This window comes from Hordeum vulgare, chromosome 1H, assembly GCF_904849725.1.
Source record: "Hordeum vulgare subsp. vulgare chromosome 1H, MorexV3_pseudomolecules_assembly, whole genome shotgun sequence".
Classification (NCBI taxonomy): domain Eukaryota; kingdom Viridiplantae; phylum Streptophyta; class Magnoliopsida; order Poales; family Poaceae; genus Hordeum; species Hordeum vulgare.
The window spans coordinates 395,892,408-395,915,829 of record NC_058518.1 but is presented as its reverse complement, the minus strand read 5'-3'; the positions used below and the strand labels follow the sequence as shown (position 1 = coordinate 395,915,829).

The following is a 23,422-nucleotide window of genomic DNA, read 5'->3' as shown; positions in this document are numbered from 1 at the left end:
CGGATACCGTAGGAAATCTTTAGGTGTACCAAACGTCACAACGTAACTGGGTGATTATAAAGGTGCACTACGGGTATCTCCGAAAGTGTTTGTTGGGTTGTACGAATCGAGACTGGGATTTGTCACTCTGTGTGACAGAGAGGTATCTGTGGGCCCACTCGGTAATCCATCATCATATTGAGCTCAGTGTGACTAAGGAGTTAGCCACGGGATGATGTATTACAGAACGAGTAAAGAGACTTGCCGGTAACGAGATTGAACAAGGTATAGGGATAGCGACGATCGAATCTCGGGCAAGTATCATATCGTTAGACAAAGGGAATTGCATACGGGATTGATTGAATACTTGACATCGTGGTTCATCCGATGAGATCATCGTGGAACATGTGGGAACCAACATGGATATCCAGACCCCGATGTTGGTTATTGGTCGGAGAGATATCTCAGGCATATCTGCATGTCTCCCGAACCCGTAGGGTCTACACACTTAAGGTTCGATTATGCTAGAGGTATAAAGAGAATGGTATGTGGTTACCGAAGGTTGTCCGGAGTCCCAGATGAGATCCCGGACGTCACGAGGAGCTCCGGTATGGTCCGGAGGTAAAGATTGATATATAGGACGTCCTGTTTTGGTCACCGGAAAAGTTTCGGACTCATCAGTAGTGTACTGGAGTGCCGGGAGGGTGCCGGTGGATCCCCGGGAGGGGTGTGATGACCAAAGAAGTTCATGGGATGTTAGAGGAGGTGGACCAGCCCTTATTGGGATGGCCAAGGCTTTCCCTAAAGTCCCAGGCGCATAGGGATAAAGGGATAAGGCAAAAAGGACTTAAAAGGAAAGGAGGAAGAGTCCTTCCAAGGGAGTCCACCTTCCTTGTGGGAGGAGGACTCTCCCCTAGTTCGACCGAAGCTCCTCCTCCTTGGAGGAGGGGCCAAGGCAGCCCTCTCCCTCCTCCTATATATACTTGAGGTTTTGGACTTTTGGGAACACACAATTAATCTCTCCCAAGGCGCAGCCCTCTCTCTCTTCTTCCACCTCCGCGGCGCTTGGCGAAGCCACGGCCGGGAGGTCTTCTTAATAGAAGGGACATTTGGGGATAAGCTTATGCCGGAGAACCACATAGCTCCACCGTCACCACACCGTCGTGTTGCCGGAGCTCTCCCTCAACTTCTCCTCTCTCTCCTTGCTGGATCAAGAAGGAGGAGACGTCACCGGGCTGTACGTGTGTTGAACGCGGAGGTGTCGTGATTCGGCACATAGATCGGAATCCACCGCGATTTGAATCACTGCGAGTACGACTCCATCAACCGCGTTCATAGTAACGCTTTCGCTTAGCGATCTTCAAAGGTATGAAGATGCTCTACCCCTTTGCTCGTTGCTAGTTTCTCCATAGGTAGATCCTTGTATGGCGTAGGAATTTTTTTTGAAATTACTACGATCCCCAACAAAGTCTTCAATACACCAAAATCACTAAGGGGCACTAGATGCACTTAGGGTGTGTTTGGTTGGAGAACCAACTGTCATGGAATGGAATGGTTCCATTCCAGAGGAACGGGTCGGTTCCGTTCTTGTGTTTGGTACGAGCAAAAAAGTGGAACGGGATGGTTCCGTTCGAGTGCTTGGTTGGGAGGCATGGAATGAAAAATGGAAGGGAGAGGGCCGGCGGCGACGCAGCAGAGAAGAAGGGAGAGGGCCGGCAGCGCGGCACGGCAGCAGAGAGGGAGGGGGCCGGCGGCGCGGCGACGCAGCAGAGAGGGAGGGAGAGGGCCGGCGGCGCAGCGCGGCAGCAGAGAGGGAGGGGGCCGGCGGCGCGGCGACACGGCAGAGAGGGAGGGAGAGGGCCGGCGGCGCAGCGCGGCAGCAGAGAGGGAGAGGGCCGACGGCGCAGCGCGGCAGCAGAGAGGGAGAGGGCCGGCGGCGCAGCGCGGCAGCAGAGAGGGAGGGGGGGCGGCGCAGCGCAGCAGCAAAGAGGGAGGGGGCCGGCGGCGCAGCTGGGGAAGGAGGAGCTCGAGCGGCGCAACTGGGGAAGGAGAAGACGAGTTGCGCGAGACGAGTCGTTCCGTGTGATTCCGTCAATTTCGTGATACTAGCACGTTTCGGATCTGAGTGAAATATTTCCTAAAGTGAAATGAGTGGGTTCTGTTCCAGTTGGTAAACCAAACGCAGGAACGAGGACTAGGAACGGGTCCGACCCGTGACATTCCAGCCCATGACAGCAACCAAACACACCCTTACAGAACCCACGGTACCCCTACTGCTTTGGCCAATCCTGGCCACGATGAGAGGCGAGCGGAGCTTCTTGCTGTAGGTTTCTGCGCATGCTAATAGAAGAAGAAAGAAAATGCTTTGAGCAGGAAGATGACAGAGAAGAAAAACTCTTCATTAAAGAGATGCGTCAATGAGTAAAGCCCGATAGAACATGAGAAGACCCACTCTTTTTCTTTATGCGGTCCATTCCTTTTCTGTACGCAGCCTTTGATGCTCCCAATTCCTATCGATCGAAACCGGTCAACCAATGCTTTAGACGATCACGTCGTCGGCCTTCGCTCTTGCCTCGCCTCCTTAATCTTGACGAGGCGCCCGCCATTGCGGCCTCACCGCAACGCTTCCCAGTTCACCCAATTTATGGTGTTTGATGGAGGATGAGAGAGTCCACCTCTTTCTCATGCCATCCATGCAAGAGGCTGCATTGCCGCCGCCATAGCCCAACGCCCTGCTTAAAATTGCGAGTGAGCAACCAACATAAGGAGCAAAGAGCAGGTCCTTTTGCCCTCGAGTAATTTTCTCGTCTTCCGTTCTATCTTTTTTTTTAATTTATTGTCAAATGGACCTAATACTTAAAATTTGAATACTGATATTAAAATTAGATGTTATAGGAAGATTCAGCCACTTTTCGGGGTTTAGATTTTAAGTTAGGCTTTATATGGTTTTTCATACTATATATTATCCGCCTAGTCCTTTGGAGAACAATTAATTGAGTTGATCATGTTGCCTAATGCATATTGTTGGCCAATTTATTTTCTTGATTGTCTTATTTGATTGTATCTTGGCTTTGATTTATTGTTTCCTTTAAAGTCTGCACCCGGAAACTTCAAATCCTAGATGTGCCACTGCTCATAGGGTATCATACTTTCTCATACCAAATGCATCAAAAGAAAGAATTGCATGTTGAGATGAAACTTAACCTATTCATGTTTGTATGGTGAGGGACATGTTTGCACGTTAAGATAAAATAAATTAGTTCACATGACTCTTTTATGTATATAGGATTACAACTAGTACAAATGCCCGTGCGTTGCATCGGGTAAAAAAAGAACACAACATGCTTCATGTGCCATTATGCATTATTTTTTATATCCGGTAGCAAAAGAATATGTTCGTTGCAACTGGTAACGCCCGTGCTTTGTTTCAGAGAAAACACAAAGACTCCTAGTCCGCCACATGCGTCAGCAGATCGGGCAGACCGGAAATCGCAAGCTCCTCCTCGTCCCTTAAAATCGTGAGTTCCTTCTCATCCCTTGGAACGCCTTACCGGTGTATCATCTAGTACCATGCATCTGGAATTTTAACCTCAAAAGCGCCAAGGCAAAACATGCAAATTAAGCAATACCACCTGTCCTCGATTTTTTTAATACACTCCCTCCGTTCGTAAATATAATACCTTTTAGAGATTTCAATATGGACAACATACGGAGGATAATGAATGAATGTATACTTTAAAATACGTCTATTTACATCTCAGTGTGTAGTTCATATTGAAATCTCTAAAACATCTTGTATTTAGGAAAAGAAAAAGAGGTAATATTTGACAAGTACTAACTGCATCAGGAATCATCCATCTTTTCATGTTATGTTAATCTGATGCCAAATCCTAAATGAATGGTGATCTTGTAAGATATGCTATCAACAAACAACTGGTTACTACGCTTAACCCAAATTACCACAGGATAGATACATGGCAAGCTCCAGTTTTGTATTGATTAACCATCTGTACAGCAGTGAGTCGTGATATATACTGTGTCATAATAAGGCGTATGTACACCAAGGGGCCCTCTGTTTGCCATCGTGGGACGGCGACAGCTTACCCCTCCCTAACCGGGCCGGAGAAGCTATTTCCGCACCTTGACTGCGCCGTCTCTGTTGGCCGATATCAACCGCTGGCTCGACAAGTTGACGGATGCTAGGGCGAGGATCGCGTCCCGGTGGCAACCGGCGGAATCGGCAGCGACCATGGCAAGCTGCGTCTTGTGCGTCAACCTAGACGCCGGTGTGGACGGTTTGCACGATTCCTGCGCACAAAGTTATACTCTGTTAGCGTTAGCGTCCGTCAAGAGAGATTTAGAGAGACAGCCACGCTGCTTCAAGCACCACCACAATACTGATGCGATAAATTAATCATGCAGGAATGCACCAGCATCAGGTCGAAGGCTAAAGTGATGGACCAGTAAATTCATAAGGTTCTTGAGTGCATCAGGTTGAAGGTTAAAGTGATGGACCAGTAAATTCACAAGGTTCTTGAGTTGATACACTACAGTGTAACTTCAGATAAGAAACATAAACAAAACAGTGATACTGTTTTGACGGACATACCTGCACAACCTGTACTCCGTAGCTCGACCGTATATCATAACACTCGTCGTTTCCAATACCTTTCGCTGAAGGACCAGCAATACAAAAGCTTTGCTCAGGCCTTCAAAATCATCAAACAAAATAATACATTTTAGATTACAAGTGGTGAAGGAGAAAAAAATGCAGAAGCAAGAGCCTATAGTAGTAATATTCAACCTGGCCTGGTCCCAGTAGCGTATCTTCAAATCTGTTCCTCTAGTCAGCAGATCTCCCCCTGGCAAAGGAAGCAAGAACCGGATGCCTGGGAGGCGTGGAGGCGGATCGGCCAGTTCCTCAATTTTGGAGCAGGGAGGACAAATCAATCTCGTGCAGGCAAACCTGCGAGATGTAGGCGGTATCGTTGCGGTGGTCTTGTTGAAGCCGTGGAGCACGGAGGGCTCGTCGACGCTGAACGACGCGGACGGGGTTGTTGGCGTCGCTGTCCTCCACCTTGTAGGAGACCCCGCGGAGGAGGGATGGGTCGTAGCCGGAGCCCCGGTCGAGGGCCGGCGGGGCTGTGTCCGGGTGCTAGGAGGAGCCGGTCGGTGGAGAGGAGGGGCAGGGGAGCGGAGGAGGCGCGGGGGTGGGTGTGGCCGGGTGCTAGGAGGAGCCGGTCGGTGGAGAGGAGGGGCAGGGGAGCGGAGGAGGCGCGGGGGTGGCTGGCGCGGGGCGGCCCTGTCGGCCGTGGGGCGGATCCGATCCGGGGGCGAGGGGCTTTCTTGCAAATCTAAAACGTTTTTTCCACTTAATCAGGGACTACGGGTTGAATGCTCAAAAACGAAGGGACTATTTCGTAAAAAAGCTACGACGGACGGCAGAAGCGGTCCGTGCTTTATTATTATATAGCAAAAGAGCCCGTGCGTTGCAACGGGAGAATGCAAGGCCTGAGAATCGGACTCGAAGGCATAGATATTCTAACGGTGCAGTATTATCGAACATGTCAAATATGTACCCTTAGGATCCTTGTGCATGTCAGATAGCATCACGGATTTTTGTTCACGTTTAACTCACTTTTCTTCTTCTTACTCCATCCATTATCTTTGTCTCCCTTGCTTGGTATCTAGGAACATCAAAAATACAGTATAGCTTAGAATTTATCGAGATGCATTGAATCCTTTAACAAAGGACAACATCACTGTAATGAGAAAAACTCATGCAGTCAACCTTGTCATCTCATCTGCATTAACTAAAGTGTGAATCAAATCCTCTAGTTCAGTTGTAACCATAAAAGTAAAACAGAACTGTAACGGAGCAAAACTAAGACTCATTAACTGATGGAAGTTTACTCGGATTTCCTTTTTTGTGGAATCTTTGTTGGACTAACAAAATAGCAAACAACAGTAGCTAGCTTTCCCGAGAAAATATCAAAACCGCAATCTGCACCAATTACCGAGGAGAAAATTGGAAATTTGCCACTTTCAATATATGGGTTCTTAAAATTGTCATTTTCAAGATTGGCTTCGCACATTTGCCACTCAGCTCGTTGGCTCCTTGATTATCATGTCACTTTCCTCCTACTTTTGATTTTCATTTTCCTTTAACATTTATAAGCATTGGAAAAGACCAAACCAGCCCTGATGCATATACTCGTACTATCTAAATTTCAGTTGACACTTTGAAGCGGAGGACAGCGTACCGGCCACCTAGAATACCGGGTGATCTCGTCAATGCAGACTGCTTCACCGATCTCCTTGACGCAGAGTGTCGCGGATCGTCTAGAGTCTAGACATCGCATGCCGCGGATATTCTCAGCGTCCCGAGCAGGACGGCGGGATGTGCAGCTATGGCGCGCACGGAGACGGCGCGAGCAGCAAGCAGCCTAGTGGCGCCGGCGGGGGCTGCTTCAGTAGCCACTCTTATCGACATCCTCAAGTAGTTGTGTGCTGTTCTCCAATTCAGTGCTAGCTGAACTTCAGAGGAGACCAGAACCTGTAGCCGCGGGCTGGCTCGAGTGCCCGCGGTGGGCCTCATCGGCCGTGTAGTAGGCTCTCCTCACGAGCTCCTCGCGGAAGATGGCGTGCCGCGACTGCGCGCCGGCGAGCACGGCGGCCGCGGCCATGGGAGCGGCGGGACCGGCTTCCTCGCGCCCCGCCACGGCGGCGCGGGCCCGTCTCGCGGACGGCGGGCTTCAGCAGGGGCACGGGAGGGCTCCCCCTTGGTCGGAGGCGCGCGCGAAGGAGAGGGAGGGCGGGGCCCGGCACCGGGTCGCCTGCAGCTCGTCGGCGAAGGCCGGGGCGCCGCGGGGAAGGAGCTCGAGCGCGGCGGGGAGCTGCGGCGTCGAGAGACGGTGGTGGGGGCGGCACTTGACGGAGCAGGTGACCGCCGCCGGCATGGCTGCTGGTTGGCTTGGCGAGCTGGGGTTCGGCAAGGGGAGTTGGTGGAGATTGAAGAAAGAGGCCCCTGGACTGCGGGTTAGTTTGGATTAAATATAGGGTGGTTTGTGTAAAATGTAAAAAATGATTCGTTCTTTGACTTAAATCCGGACTGCAGGTTGATTTTAAAAAACGTCGGGGGCTTTTTTGTAAATGTCGTGGTCGGTTTTTCGACGGAAGCAATAGCCGCTTTATTATTATTATTATTATTATTATTATTATTATTATTATTATTATTATTATTATTATTATTATTATTATTATATATATATATATATATATATATATATATATATATATATATATATATATATATATATATATATACGCACTAGCAAAAGAGCCCGTGCGTTGCAACGGAAGAGTTTAGTCATCTTCATATAACTTACAAAAACTAACCTATAGAAAGTTGTTTCAATTTTTGGGGGCACAACGTTGTACAAAACATGGAAACTTTTTTCTTACGCGACGCGTGATGGACTTAATAAAATTATAAAACGAAATCTACAAATCTCCTAATATAATCTCTACGTAAGAGACAGTTTGTTTTGTTTGTTATTTACGTATCCGCTTTAATTTATGTGAACATTTTAAAAAAAATTATGGGCATTTTATTTCAAATTATCAAATATTTTTTGAATACACGATCATTTTTTAAAAATTGTGAAGATTTGTATTTCACTAACATTTTCTCGAAACACTGCAAAAAATAGAAACGTTAAAAAGAAAATAGTTGGGCCAAAGTTTTTAAAATGCCCCATATAAAAAAGGTATTAATTAAGGATGTAAAGACAATTTCAGAAATAATTATCATGAAAGATAATATTATATTTGAAGTATACATATTTTTTAAGCTATTTCATATATAACTTTTGAAATTTAGAGTTAGAGTTTTAAAGGAAATTGAGTAGAAAAAGAAAAAAAAAACTCAGTCGCTACGACGGACGGCAGAAGCGGTATGTGCTTTATTATTATATATATATATAGGGGAGAGAGATTACAATGCTTGAAGACGGTCCGGGACCTGGTGTGGTGGAAAGGATTTGGTATTCCATTAAAAAATACATTATGGCCGAGTTTGTGTTTGTTGAACAGTGTTTGGTATTACTATTATTTTATAACGAAAATACTAATTGGTGAATATTCGCTGGAAAGGATGACAAACAAACGTTTTTTGATGGCATTTTGGATGGTTAGAGATGGCCATTCATGTCTGTTTTCGCTGTCAAGTTTTCTTCTTTTCAGAAAATGTCATGCATCTCTGAAAAAATTGCCATGCGTCTATGAAAAAACTGCCAGCGAAACGTTCCTAAATGGCATCCCTTCTAGCAAACGTTCGCTCGCTATTGGCGCCCCTTTTATAATACTCCCTCCGTTCCTAAATATAAGTCTTTTAAGAGATTTTATTAGGGATCCACATACGGAGCAAAATGAATAAATGTATACTCTAAAATATGTCTATATACATATGTATGTAGTCCATTAATAAAACCTCTAGAAAGACTTATATTTAAGAACGGAGGGGGTAAATCATCTTACAACTAGAAAAGGCCTGGTAAAATTTTAGTACTGCTGAAATCTGCAAAATCTGCATGCGTTAACGCAAAGACGGGGCCTTTTATTAAAAAAAAAAATCGCTGAGTTTGATGAAGCACGGAAAAGTGGGCCGTGGCGATTGGGCGCAGGATGAGGCGCGTGTGAGCCACACCACGCCAGGCTACACCTTCCTCCGCCGCACACCGCGCCCCGGAACCCCTCCGAAAATCACGACCGCGCGTCATCCCCACCGGCCACCGCCCGCATTCCTACAACAGCCATGGCCACGGCGGCCTCGCCGCCGGCGGCACCTTCCGCTCGGGCGTCGGTGATCCGCTCCCGCGCTGCCCGCCTCTCCCTCCCCGCGGCCCTCCCGGCGGACGGCCGCGGTGACACTGCCACCACATACAAGGAGCTCGGTAGGTCCGCCTTTGCAGTTGTTTCGTGAATCAATCAATTTAGAACGATTGGCAATTGCATGGTTCTAGATTTAACATGATTACGACCAGCCCTGAATGCACAGTTCAGTTTGAGTAAAATGTGCCGCCTGAATGCGCCAAACGTACGAGCCGGATTTGAACATCTCGCTAGCATAAAAGAGAACCAAAGCATCTGATTATGCTGACATTTGTGGGTTGATTTTATCAAGGTTTGTACTCCTGGAAAAGGAGGATAGAAGATGCGGTTATCCGGGTCGAGTTGTCCGCATCCAATGCACTGGAGAAGGAGGAAGCACGGAGAATCAAACACGAGGAAGTACTGCAAAGCCGTAACTTGTGGGACAACCCGGCCAAGTCGCACGAGACGCTCTCTGCCCTGTCCGATGCCATCAGAGCGGTCGATCATCTCAAAGACCTTCTATATAAGGTGCTTGCTTAGATGCATAATGTGAGTTCAGTGAACTGTTTTACTTTGTCCAAAATTTGAACCCCAAAGATATACGCTTCATATAGCATGCTACATAAAGCAGTTATGCTATATAAAGGCATAAGGGCCATGCTAGAGAAGCAGAAGATGGACTAAACTATGTGGCGCACTTACTTCTTTTCACCACTTCAGAAATTAAGAATGAGTGCCCTTCCCTTTTTCTTTTCTTTTATTCTGAACTGTGGAAATTATGGCTTAGAGTTTAGCATATTTTGTTATTGCTGTTCATTAGATCTTATGTGCAGGCTGAAGAGGCTAAGTTGATAAGTCAACTAGCAGGCATGGATGTCATAAATGGAGAGCTATTTAAGCAAGCATATGATATCTCTTTGGATGCAAGTGAGTTTCTAGATCGTTACCAGATGTACGAGCTTCTTAAGGGTCCATATGACAAGGAAGGAGCTTGTATCATTGTCACTGCTGGATCAGAGGGTCTCGCTTCAGAGGTCAGTTGATTGTAGTGACATTGCACAAGTTAAATATTGATCGAATCGTGACGATGTTACGATTAGGCTATGCCAATATAGCACTGGTCATAGTACCACTCTACTTCCCAATTCTGTTATCATTAATTTGTCTTCAGTTGAATCGATGTAATATGCTATTAAGACAACAGATACCTTTCAACTTGAGAAACCAATCTAAATGATGGCCATTGTTGATATTGCTTCCAAATATTAGTCCATAGTCATCAGCACTTGAATTTGAATGACACAATATAGAAGTACACCTGTACATGGTTATCTGAATTAGTCCTTTTATCAAATTTTATCATCCCCACTTTTTTTAAATGTTGTTATTTTCTGATTGCAGCTATGGGCAGAGAAGCTATTTGACATGTATACAAGTTGGGCACGGAGGCAAGGTTGCAAAGAAGGACTGGTAGAGAAGATCGCATCAACAAGTGGTCATACCCGGTTTGCAGCAATGGAGATTGAATCAGAGTACATGTTTGGCACCCTTTCTGGAGAAAAAGGAATTCACAGAATGATCTACTCTTCCGTTGAAAATTCTGGCACTGACGAGGTGATTCCATTTTCTATTCCTATTTGTTATGATATTTTTCAGTTCAAACAATTAAACACGAAGGTTATATCAATAAAACCTTAGTCGTACTTTCCGAACCATTTCAATATATCTGACTCGTGTGCATGTACTGAATATATCTATGTCAGCAAGCGACTTACAAAATATGAAAGTACCACCTAGATACTGGGTGAAAGATAGAAGTATGTCACGCGCCCTCAAGAACTGGAGAAAGTTAGGACATGGGCTTCAATACAAGTTTTAGAAGGCTCGAATTAAATTAGTAACATTTTCAAGATATTGCTTTAAAATTCAGCATTTTCTTACACCCAATTATGTTGGTCTAAATCAGAACCCACGATGTGCATTCTGTAAAGTCCCACTTGTGACTCTTTGACCTCTGGGTTCTAGGATGTTAAGTCTCCCTAATTCAACTCCTTTTCATCTACTATTCTGGGGAAACTGTGGTACAATGTTCTGGAGGCTCGGATTTTGTGCAATTTTTGGCATAACTTTCTCCTTATGTCGTTTTGCATCAGAAGAGCGTTTTACCATGACCTTTTCCTTGTGATGCTTGATACTAGAATGGAGTTTTATTTTATCATGATGTTTGCTTCATATCAGACTGGCTAACTCTAAACCTACCAAAGCTTCCAGGCAATTTCAGCTAGAGTCGACATAATTCCTCTCTTCTTGGATAGACCAGTTAATTTTCACTTGGACGACAACGATCTGGAGATTTCTCCGCTGCCCAGTAAATGTGAAAATGGAGATCGAAGAAATGGCGCCACTGTGAGAGTTCAACACATACCAAGTGGAGTTACTGCCGAAAGCTCAGGTAACGGACACAAATGTAGAATGTTCATGCAGGTAGGAACCCGCATATAGCTGCAGGCTAAATGTACTGGGTTGGTCTCTCCACAGGTGAAAGAAGCTATTTCGCAAACAAGCTAAAAGCCGTGAGCAGGTTGAAAGCGAAGCTACTCATCATAACAAGAGAACTAAGAGTACCAGACCCGAAGATGATGGAGAAACAAGCAGTGGAGGAAGGATGCAACCGCGAGACGAGACGATATACGCTTGGCCCCCAGGAATTGGTCCATGATCTTAACACGGGCATCCAGTTGTCAGACCTCAACTCGGTCCTGGAAGGCGACATCGAACCGTTCATCAGGGGCCGTATTGTTTCAAGACATGGATGACGATACGCAAGAATTTGTATGCGGTTCTGTAAATCCATTTCTGCTGATACAGATATAGCAACATTACCCGGAGGATGATAACCTCTGTAACATGGGTCACATTTCAAGCCAAAAGGGCAAATATACCAGGTATAGGAAAGCATGTTCGTTCTCTCACCAGCATAATACTCTGACAGCCCGACTCATCATGTACCAGATGCAGATGCTCTTTCCCTGTCAAGCTTGCGAGCGTGGGCGCGAACGGCGCGCCAATGCTCGTCGAGCGCCGCCCTGTGCTTGTCCTGCAGTCCCCTCCGCCGGTTCAGCGCGACGCCGAGCGCCATCATGGCGTGGTCCTGGCAGTCGATCTTGGCCGGCGCGTGCAGATGCTGAGGGATGTAGACATGCTGTTGGCTACAGCCGGCCACGACGGGAGGCCGCGGGGACGGCTGACCGTAGAGGACGGCCCCGAGCCAGTACTCGGACAGGCTACTCCAGTTCTTCACCTGGTCGACCATGTGCGCCGGCAGCACCCCTCGCCGGGCGGCGTTGCACATCATGTGGCCGAGCGCGCCGCCGACGCTCCTGAACCTGATGGCTTCGCTGACCATCACCGACATGGTCATCAGCGATCTCGCGATCTCCTGCTGGGTGCCGGCGTTGGCCGCGAGGCGCTCCGCCGCGGCCTCGAGCTCCTCCTTGCCGAGGGTGAGTGACTCGAGTGCCGTCTCGGCCACTCTCGCCATGGCGCCGTAGCTATCGCCGAACGGGAGCGGCGTTGCGCCGGCGATGAGGGAGCAGCCGGGGAACTCGGACCACAGGCCGTCCGAGCTCCGGTAACCGCAGAGGTAGATGTTGTCTGCGCGTATGCGGAGCAGCGCCGGCTGCCCGGAGCCGCACCGGAGCGTGACGCCGAACCATGGGGCCTTGCGGGGATCCTCTGCCTGGGGAGGAAGCAAGACAAGCTCCAGGTGGCGCGTCGCCCCGGCGTGGAGCACGAGCTGGTCGCGCACGCCGGAGACGAAGCTACCGTAGGATGAGCCCCGGGTGACGTCCAGCTCCGCCGTGAACGCCGGGTTTTCCATGACAAGTTACGTGATACTGTAGTTGACAACGGCGAGATAAATGGGTAGGGCGGCCAGCAAGAACTGGTCGCTTGGTCAGCACGCACGCGGCACTGGGTTCATGCACGTCATCGCAGTAGTTTACTGCTTGTTTGACCTGGGCTACGTTTGACATTGTAGTGCGTGTTTTTTTTTAGAGAGAGAAATTACCACATGTCACTAAACAAACAAATCACACTGAGTACATATGTGGTCACTCCATGAGACACATGCATATTTTGCACTAGCCAATGTTGTCTGTCTGAGAGGACGCCAAGCACCAGCGACGCGGCGTCGAGGCCTTGTACTCAGTGGTGCTTATTTATACAGGGTAAGCGTCTCTTCTATAAAAAACATTGCAACACCTCCTAGAAAAACTAAGTTGTAGTGGGTTGTGAACTTATGCTTTGCCTCACACGTTTGCTTATTTTACCGTTTGGCTAACACTATTTCCCACTTTCCTACGCCCTCCGTACATTAACGTTTTGGGCATTTCAATATGGACTGCATGCAGATTGAAATGAGTGAACAATCACACTGAAACATGTCTATGCATACCCAATTTTTTAAAAAAATTAGATCTTATAACAAGTTCTACTATTGAAAAGAAAAAAATGGTATGTTAATCATAGGCCCAACACTCAGTACATGTAAAGAACTTGACTTTAATTCAGAGATTGTCAAATGCTGGCAGCACATAATATGCATTTCAGAGGGGGGTGCTCGGATAGAACTTGGGCAACCGGAAGTCCGGAACTTGGCTAGCGAATTTATACCCAAGTAAGGATTAAACTAAACAGACCCAACGCTGAAAACATAATCAAACTGCACCGCTAACCGTCTGCTAGTTAACATAATAGGTGATGTTCAGAGTCTGCCACACAACATAATCAAATTTCCGGTGGCACATCAATAACGAAAAACATCATGAACCAAAAGGGTTGCGCATATCCTGGACAAAACAAACATAAGAATACACAGTACGATAGAATCCCGACAACGGAACATCCTTTTTTTCACTATCATGTGCTCACGATGTTATCACGTCCCTTAGGTATGCTGCCAGATGCCCCAAGAAAGTGCCTCAGTACGGTCTGTACCGTGGCTGTACTCTTGATCTGCCACTACTTCCACTGGGACCATAACCATACTGAAACATGAGAAAGGTTTGTTAGCCAATGTATATCTTAACTCACAAGCGATCATTGACAAAGTCGAAGAGCGAGTGAGACACTAATTTTAATCCTAGCCGCTTCACAAAAATATATATATGAAGAAAAGATAAAACAGTGAGTAGCTTTAGTACTGCTCTCTACTTACATCATAACCAAGACTGCCAGAGAACTGGCCATAAGACATCATCGGGCCGTAAGCTCCATAAGGCCCTGGTGGTTCCATGTAACCGCCTCGACTGGGGCCACCCTCAACGGGTGCAGCTGAGTCTACAGCAACCTGGAGAGAAAACACAAGGCAGATCAATGAATTAATCTCCACACTAGCATTTTCGGCAGGCTGAGCTGAGGCAGCGGCTCTTATTATCTCACCTCCTGTCCCAAAATTTCATGACTTCTTCGTGCTACACGATCTGCTACACCATCCTCAGCAAAAGTAACAAAACCAAAACCCCGGTGGCCGCTCTTCTTAGGATCCTAAACGATAGCACTAGGGTTTATAAGCTGTCAAAAGACATAAACACTACCAATAATGGTAGATAGAGACAAACCTTTGGAATGTATGCATCCACAATTCTGCCAAATCGGCCAAAATAATCCCATAAATCATCAGTATTCGCTTCTTGCGGGAGTCTGCCAACAAATATCTTTTTGCTTGATACAGGGGGCTCATTTAAGTATCCTCCTAGCCAAGTTCGACGCAATATTCAGTAAAAATCGATTGTTTCCAAATCAAATATCAGGAAAAGCTAGAGCTCAAGACTTACTTCCATAAGCTGGTCCAGGATGATCATACAGTGTTGGTACGCCCAGAGCTGCATATCTGGTAGCAGCTGTAATGTATGCATTGTATGAGCCATAACCACCCTCGCGCTCTGCTCCCCCCCTCCTTGGAGGATGTCTGACTTCTTCATCCTGCTATGTATAAGGGAAAGCAATATCTAGTGTTAAACTACAAAAGTCCTTCTCCTTGCTCTCTTTATCTCTCTCTAATCAAGTACTCCCTCTGTACATAAATATAAGACGTTTTAGGCCCTAATCTCAAAATGATAACATGTTTGTGCAGTATTCAAACAGCTCTGTTGAGCAATTATTGTGGTTGTGCCTCATATGGATCAACAAGCCATAACACTATAATCATGTGCTTTTCCCATCCCTGAGTGTTCAGATTTTTTTCGTTCCAAAGAGACCCTTTATAGGATCTTTATATGCTTTCATACGGCTTGCATTTTCCAGTACAAAAAAAGTTGCTATTGAAAATGTACCATTTATTATTGTTAGAGGCTAAAGTTCTCATTAATTCTACCATCACAACAATTTTCAACCTGTATAGAAACATTGCCCCTACAGGTTCATCAAACAAGAAAACATATGCATTAATTTGCCCTTCGTTTTTTGAAGTAACACGTTAACACATAAATAAAGATTAAAAAATGTACATATTTATAATAAATTGCATTGTATATACTCCCTCCGTCCCAAAATAAGTGTCTCAAGCTTTGTACAACTTTGTACTAGAGCTAGTACAAAGTTGAGACACTTATTTTGGGACGCAGGAAGTATTATTACTCCCTCCGGTTTCACAAAATTGGTAGTTTTGGACATAGGCAAAGTCTAACTTCAAAAAATCTGACTGCATATGTATCCTTAAAAATATTCAGATTGGACACTTGATAAGCATATATGTACAAGTTTATCTTGACAAAAAATAACAATATAGTTTTGGTCAACTTTATACATACATCGCAATAGGAATAAGTAATCAAAGTTGCATTTTGGAGATTGTGTCCATGTCCAATATAACCCCTTTCCAAGCACTAGGAGTAAATTGGTAGGATCACGGTACAATTAGATATTAAAACCTGGACCAGTACAACCGCAAAACAATCCACCACTTTTCAAGCACTAGAAGGAGTAAATTGGTAGCATCATGGAACGATTAGATATTACAACCCGGATCAGTTCAACCCCAAAACAATCCTTCCTACTTCCTAGTATAAATGATAGTGTCAAGTCGACAACCCTGGGCTGTTCTAGTTTAAGTATTAGAGATGGGGCACACAAAATAGTATGTGTATTCAAAGTTCAAACACTGGGCTAAGTGAATTGGGAAATGTACCTTCGGAGTTGCACGATCAACAACAACGGTTGTGCCATCAATCTCATGATTTTCTTGCATGACATTGTCCACGCATTCTATAAATTACAGTTCAAAGTTACAAACTAAAGCTAAACAGGTTGTTGAAGAACACTATATTACTCGTGGTAAATGGTGAAGCAAATGGAAGTTACAAACCCTACTGTGTGAATTTAAGGTTATGGGAGATGGTGAAATTCATAGGGGGTCTTGCTTGTACTGAAGCGGCACTACAAGCACAATCCCCACCATTATATTGCTAGCACTACAAGGCAATGTTTTTGCATTACATGGAAGACCAAAAGTTATAGCATTTTTCCTCTATTATTAATCTGACCTACCAATGTATTAATTAAATAAAACGTCTCTTAGAAGATTCTATACACGTACCTGCACTCCGGAAAGTAACAAACCCAATTCCACGATGTTCTTTTGAACCCAGTTCCTGCATGAGATCAGAGGGAGAACAAAACCCACGTTAGCAGAAGCATGTCAACTCAAACTGCAATTTTTCTCTACAATATTTTGGACATAATCATGGAATGGTTGCATCAAACAGGTGGCCAGCACACAAAGAAGATACTACAGGGACTAGAAAATCAAGGAAACTGGGCATGTGCAAATCCAAGTCCACTTACTTGTCTATTCTAACTAAAAGTGATGCAAGGGAGCTGACCAGGCTCATCAAAAGGCCGTATGCCTTCATAGATGTCTAGCGGTAGATAAGTCTGTAAGTTTGAACCCTCTTATACGTCCATCACAATAATATGGGTTTGTTAGATACGAAAGCTCCAAAGAATAGATAAAAATTCATTCTAGCTTCTAAGGAAAATTGTCTCAAAGATTCTTAAGTTATAGTGGACGAATCTCAGCAGTTCCATCTTGACAATTAAGGCACTGTATCTCTTGTCAAGTGTTCAAAACAAATCGAACACGTGTGGGGAAAGTAGCTTGACCATAGGTTTATGCATTAAATTTTATTGAAATATCTCCAGAAGGTGCTTCAACAGCATCAATTTTAATTGTCAGTCAAGAGAAACCTAGAACCAATGTTCTTTGGTATTTGCCTCCTTGAGTGATCATGAATGGCCAGGAAAGGTTGGTGAACTTTAACGTGACAAGTAACTTCCACTAAAACAGTGCAGAAGTTGGTTGGAAATATCTTCAATGTACTATCAAAAAAGAAAAGGTTGCAGACATTCATAGAATCCTAGATTAACATACAGAAAATTTATGCCAGTCAGCAACTGTTTTTGTTGTTTGTATGTTACCAGAGTTAGTAAATACACTAACATGAACAAAACTATATGATGGCACTTCGATCTAGAATATTATATAGGAGTATCTCGTATCAGCTTAACCTCCTCACCTTGGGCATATAAAGATCTGTTATTTCTCCAAAAGACTGAAAATGCCTGTTCAAACAATGTCAACACTTAGACAAGTTCATACATTAAAGGTTGCGTAAATCAACAATAACAAAATGTGTACTGGAACTGACCTGCGAAACATTGACTCGTCCACAGACTGTGGAATCCGAGCAACGAATATCCTAGTAGCTTTCTTGTTTCCTGAAGCTCGCATTTCTTCCTGTGTTTAGAACTCATCACATTGTTACCAAAAAAGGCAAAACAAGCAAAGGCCTGGCACTGAAGATCTGTTGTATGCTGCATATGGTAGATAAGATTTTATACTTTTTTGCTAATATTTACCTTGGGAGTCGCTATCTTCACTTCCAGAGTTCGGTCTCCAAGAATATGCTCGGAGTTAACGACATTCTAAAAATAGTACACAGACAATCACAGTTAATAGAGACGACAGGAGAAAATCAAGATGCCATCACATCATATCCTAATCACTTTTCAAATTTTTCTTCATTCAGTCGACTACAGCATGACCAGGACAAGGAAAATGTATTGCTTTGCTCAGAAATATATGTACTTCCGGCATTCTCCCTTCCAAAATATAAGGTATATTAGCTTTTTCCGGAAGTCAAACTTTTCTCTATCTGACCCATGTTTACATCAAAATATATCCACAACTCTACAATACCAAATAAATGAAATATCAAAATATATTTTACGATGAATGTAATAATAATATTTGGTAATGTGGTTATTGATATTTTTCTCTATAAACTTGGTCAAACATAAAGATATTCAACTATCAAAAAATTAATACACCTTATATTTTGGAACGAAGGGAGTATTGTTGGTGGCTACAACACTGATAAAGTACCCATCTTGACCTAACAAAATTTTGTTGTAGTTTAACATTTATTGTTATACTCGATATAGTGTTAAACAAGGTTGGTTTCAACGAAGCAATATCATGCATTAAATGACTAATTTGCCCATTTTCTTTAAATGGTTGATAAACATGCAAGATGCCATTACAGGACGTTTAAACTGAGAACCTCACTCTCAGTAGGGATCGACTAGATGTACAGTACACAACCACAAGACAGGTAAAAACAAAAAGATCTTTGTTGCAAAAGGAAATGTAGAGGTTAGTTATGTACATTTTCAAGCAATGAAACGTAAACAATAGAGAATAAGCATACGACATTTGTCGAATTGTACATTACCATTTGCCACTGGCCTTACAGATAAGATACAATTGAAGTCCTAATAAACCGAAGGGATTTCTGTTTATTACCTTTGCATCCTCTACCGATGAAAATGTCACGTATCCAAAACCACGAGATCGACCAGATGAGCGATCCTGACATTTTGTAAAGGTAGAAAACATGTCGGTAAATTATTAGATTGGAAATGAGCGATAAAACATTATTTGAATAAGAACAAAAAATGATGTGGCCGAAAGCTAGGAAAACAAAATCCATTTGTCCCTTTAAGAAACAAAAGGACATAATAGAGAAAGATAAGAACACAAGTCAAACTTGTTTTGATTGCACTAAGAATAATATCAACCTGTGACACGCCAGAAAAGGCTCCCTGTTAAGTACAACAACTGGGAGATCGAGGACAGACCATCAATTAGACAAGAGACAGTTCAGTTTCAACGTTGCTTAAAAGAATGATGAATATTAAGTACTAAATTATTTAAAACATCAGCTCTGAAAAACTGAGGGACGACACAAGAAAAAATATGCTTCATGGAATTGATTGCGGATGTTGAATTGTCACAAACCTTCATAACAATGCAATCATCCAGGGAGCCAAACTTGCTCATGTACTCTTTTAATCCTTCTGTATCCACATCCCAAGGGATTCCAAGAACCTAAGCGCATGAAGTGCTCACCCTTGTTACTCCTGGAGGAAGGCATCCCTAAAATGGATCTCATGAAATAAAAAAAAAGGATTAGTAACTAACCACAAGCTTTGAAGCCATGCTATCACTACGCTGCTCTCCTGTAGTTCTCAGGCCAAGAAAACTCCCGATCTATGCTTCTTCGGCGACACCCGGGTGTTGCTTTTATCAAGCTATGTGTCCAAAGGAAAAGGTTCCCAAGCCTGAGACTCTCCCCTCACTCTTGAGGCTGAACTGGCAAGCTCCACTCTTTATCGATCTCACTCAGCTCACGGTAGTAACTAGTAAAACAATGGTAAAAAGTTACTCGATTAGTACTTCAACATCTAAGGCATGAAGAACAGTAGCAGCATGTCGTTATAATTATCATTACTCGTCATATCTACAGTAAAACAAAGAGAGGGAAAACTTAAAACTCAGGGCAATACGGCAATGCAGACGGCAGGAACACGATGTCCCCGGCGAGGAAAAAGGGAAACGGCGGCGGGATTGAGGCGCCGGCGACAACCCTAAGGCAAGGCACGCTCCGGGATAGATTTAGAGCCGCGTTGGTATGTCACGGGATTCAGGCGGAAGAACACGGGATAGGGTTCGGCTCTGGATGGGCATGATATGATACAGTAGAAGAAGAAGTAATCGAAACAAAATCGCGCCGCAATTTCGAAACCATCAGGAAATTCCAAATCTGACGGCGCGTCAAGCCGTCTTCTTGGAGAGCCTGAATCTCGAATTGCTCCGGGGAAGAAGAGGCTGAATTCCCTGACGCGGAAGCCCACGGGGCAGGAACGGACCTTACGCCTCGCGGAACGAAGGGGGTGGGGAAGAGAGGCGCACCTGACGAGGAGAGGAAGGAGGAGATTGCGGCGGCGGAGAGGCGAGGTCGACGGATCGCCCCTGGCTCCGAGACTGAGGAGAGAAGAGGGGCTCAGGGAGCAGATTTGGGTCTTTGTCAGCGAAAGAAACCAGGGTAGGGATTGATGTGGCCGTGTGCGCCCAGGTCCTTCGTTTTATTCGGATTTATAGTCTACCCCAATTACAACCTTTTTTTCTTCTACACTACCAACTTTTATTGCTGCAACCATCGTCCACAAGACCACAAAGACCGGCCAAAATTATCTAACAACGAAATCCGCGTACTCCCACATTGTTATTTGATAGCTAGGGTTTTTTCAAAGTTTTAAATCACGGAAGAAAGAATTAGCATGCAATATTGGCAGCAGCGACAATTCTCTAGTTGGGGTAGATGGTTTCGAGATTGTTTTTGAATTTGACGCGTTTAGCAGGACTTCTACATAATTTTGCACCAGTAGGCTCTGTGGCGGCAATAATGACGTGATCGTGAGGTTTCGCGGGCGATTTAAAAATTATGGTTTTTGCTTGTCTTCGTGCACGAGGGTTGTCTATCTCCATCATGACCATATCACTTGCCGTAAATTATAACTACATAAGCGGATGATTGGTAGTCGAGGCATGTCCGCTTGCCCACATTGCCATCTTCGTAGCTCTTGCCTCCTAAAATCGGGCTTACACCTTGTGACCTAACCACGCGAGTTGTTGGGTGTGATCGTAGTTGGAAGATCAACGATGATTTAACTCACTTCATCTTCTTTACGCGTGACTACTTACAATTGGATGTTTTTAGCATCATTATCGACATGTCCATGACACATTTGTTGGTTATGAGAAAATGCGGTCAGTGTACGTGGAAGTCGATGAGACATGTATTTTTTTATGTTGTCATTTCATAATTCTTTTTCTAATGTGGATGGTGTCATCAACGTATAGTGGGTTTGATTTTCTCTTTGCAACTGCATTTTTCTTTTTTAGTTAAAGTTGTAAGTTGATGTATATGTACTATTAAAAGGGAGTTGGTTATCTATGTTCGTCTTCTTATCCACTTCTTTCCCACGCTCTTCTTCATCGTGTCTTGCATTAACTCAATCAAATCAAATCAAATTTTAGTAAACCTCAACTAAAACAAACAAAAAATCTTACCTCAACGCCTACCCAAATTAAATCAAATCTTACCAAAAACAAACTTTCATTGTTTTCCTTACCCATACGCAAATCAAATTTTACCAAAATCTAAATATTATGGATATAAGATTTATGTCAGACAAGAATATGTGTGTCCTCAATGCAACACACGGCTAATTTGTTGGAAATATGTCCTAGAGACAATAATAAAATGGTTATTATCATATTTCCTTGTTCATGATAATCGTCTATCGTTCATGCTATAATTGTATTAACAGGAAACGGTAATACATGTGTGAATAGATAGATCATAATGTGTCCCTAGCAAGCATCTAGTTGGCTAGCTCGTTGATCAATATATGATCATGGTTTCCTGATCATGGACATTAGATGTCATTGATAACGGGATCACACCATTGGGAGAATGATGTGATGGACAAGACCCAATCCTAAGCATAGCACTAGATCGTATTGTTCGTATGCTAAAGTTTTTCTAATGTCAAGTGTCTTTTCCTTCGACCGAGAGATTGTGCAACTCCCGGATACCGTAGGAGTGCTTTGGGTGTATCAAACGTCACAACATAACTGGGTGACTATAAAGGTGCACCACGGGTATCTCCGAAAGTGTCTGTTGGGTTGGTACGGATCGAGATCGGGATTTGTCACTCCGTGTGACGGAGAGGTATCTCTGGGCCCACTCGGTAGAACATCATCATAATGAGCTCAGTGTGACTAAGTAGTTAGTCACGGGATAATGTGCTACGGAACGAGTAAAGAGACTTACCGGTAACGAGATTGAACAAGGTATAGGTATACCGACGATCGAATCTCGGGCAAGTTCTATACCGACAGACAAAGGGAATTGTATACGGGATTGATTGAATCCTTGACATCGTGGTTCATCCGATGAGATCATCGTGGAACATGTGGGAGCCACCATGGGTATCCAGGTCCCGCTGATGGTTATTGGCCGGGGAGTGTCTCGGTCATGTCTGCATGATTCCCGAACCCGTAAGGTCTACACACTTAAGGTTCGACGACGCTAGGGTTATAGGGAATTGTTATACGAGGTTACCGAAGGTTGTTCGGAGTCCCGGATGAGATCTCGGACGTCACGAGGAGCTCCGGAATGGTCCAGAGGTAAAGATTGATATATAGGTTGGATGGGTTTGGACGCCGGAAATGTTTCGGGCGTCACTGGTAGCGCACCGGGACCACCGAAAAGGGTTCCGGAGGTCCACCGGGAGGGGCCACCAGCCCCAAAAGGTGACATGGGCCAAAAGGTGGAAGGGAACCAGCCCAGAGTGGGCTGGTGCGCCTCTCACCAGGGGCCCAAGGCGCCTAGAGAGGGAAAGGGGGGAAACCCTAAGTCAGGTGGGCGTAAGGCCCACCAGGGGTGCGCCACCCCCCTCTCCCCTCCTGGGCGCCACCTCCAGCCCCATCTAGGGCTGTCGCCCCCCTTTAGGGTGTGAAACCCTAAAGGGGGTGCCACCCTCCCTTCCCCCTATATATAGCGGGGGATTTGCCATTGGAGACACGGTTTTTCCATCTCTTTGGGCGCAACCGTGCTCTTCTTCTTCCTCCTCTCCCACGGTGCTTGGCGAAGCCCTGTCGGGAGACGTCGTCTCTCCATTGACACCACGTCGTCGTGCTGCCGGAGATCTTCCCCAACCTCTCCCTCCTCCTTGCTGGATCAAGGTGCGGGAGACGTCACCGGGCTGCACGTGTGTTGAACGTGGAGGTGACGTGATTCGGCACTAGATCGAAATCACACCGTGATACGTCTCCAACGTATCTATAATTTTTTATGGTTCCATGCTATTATCTTGTCAACTTTGGATATTTTATATGCATGAATATGCTATTTTATATCTTTTTGGGGACTAACCTATTAACTCAGTGCCAAGTGCCAGTTTCTGTTTTTTCGTGTTTTTGACCTTTTTGAGAGAAGAATATTGAATGAAGTCCAAACGGAATAAAACCTGCGGGATGATTTTTTTTCCATAACAGAAGATACGCAAGGGACTTGAGAACCAAGGCAGAAGACCTCGGGGGAGATCACAAGCCCCCTAGCTGCAGCTTGGGGGCGCGCCTAGCAGGCTTGTGGGCCCC

At 44.9% G+C, this 23,422-nt stretch overlaps 2 protein-coding genes and 1 pseudogene across 3 annotated transcripts; 1 reads left to right on the top strand and 2 right to left on the bottom strand.

Annotated features, from left to right (window-relative positions):
• Positions 1-3,814: 3,814 nt before the first annotated feature.
• LOC123399591 (translation initiation factor IF-2-like) lies at positions 3,815-6,665 on the bottom strand. The gene is made up of 6 exons (XM_045093994.1): positions 6,536-6,665; positions 6,344-6,489; positions 5,618-5,666; positions 4,784-5,333; positions 4,589-4,688; positions 3,815-4,287 (listed from the first exon to the last, which is right to left on the bottom strand). Exons 1-6 carry the CDS (start codon positions 6,663-6,665, stop codon positions 4,108-4,110), a joined length of 1,155 nt encoding a protein of 384 aa, XP_044949929.1. The 3' UTR covers positions 3,815-4,107.
• A 1,986-nt stretch (positions 6,666-8,651) lies between these two features.
• LOC123440121 (peptide chain release factor PrfB3, chloroplastic) lies at positions 8,652-11,811 on the top strand. The gene is made up of 6 exons (XM_045116701.1): positions 8,652-8,933; positions 9,164-9,381; positions 9,687-9,887; positions 10,255-10,467; positions 11,125-11,305; positions 11,392-11,811. The coding sequence occupies exons 1-6, from the start codon at positions 8,795-8,797 to the stop codon at positions 11,667-11,669; spliced, it is 1,230 nt and encodes a 409-aa protein (XP_044972636.1). The 5' UTR covers positions 8,652-8,794; the 3' UTR covers positions 11,670-11,811.
• Positions 11,687-20,306, bottom strand: LOC123440132 (annotated as a pseudogene). The gene is made up of 14 exons (XR_006630285.1): positions 20,168-20,306; positions 19,397-19,614; positions 19,214-19,303; positions 18,719-18,784; positions 17,773-17,838; positions 17,562-17,650; positions 17,430-17,475; positions 16,451-16,505; positions 16,043-16,119; positions 14,691-14,841; positions 14,475-14,608; positions 14,296-14,400; positions 14,068-14,203; positions 11,687-12,825 (listed from the first exon to the last, which is right to left on the bottom strand). The product of XR_006630285.1 is annotated as an uncharacterized LOC123440132 (transcript).
• Between the last annotated feature and the right edge of the window lie 3,116 nt (positions 20,307-23,422).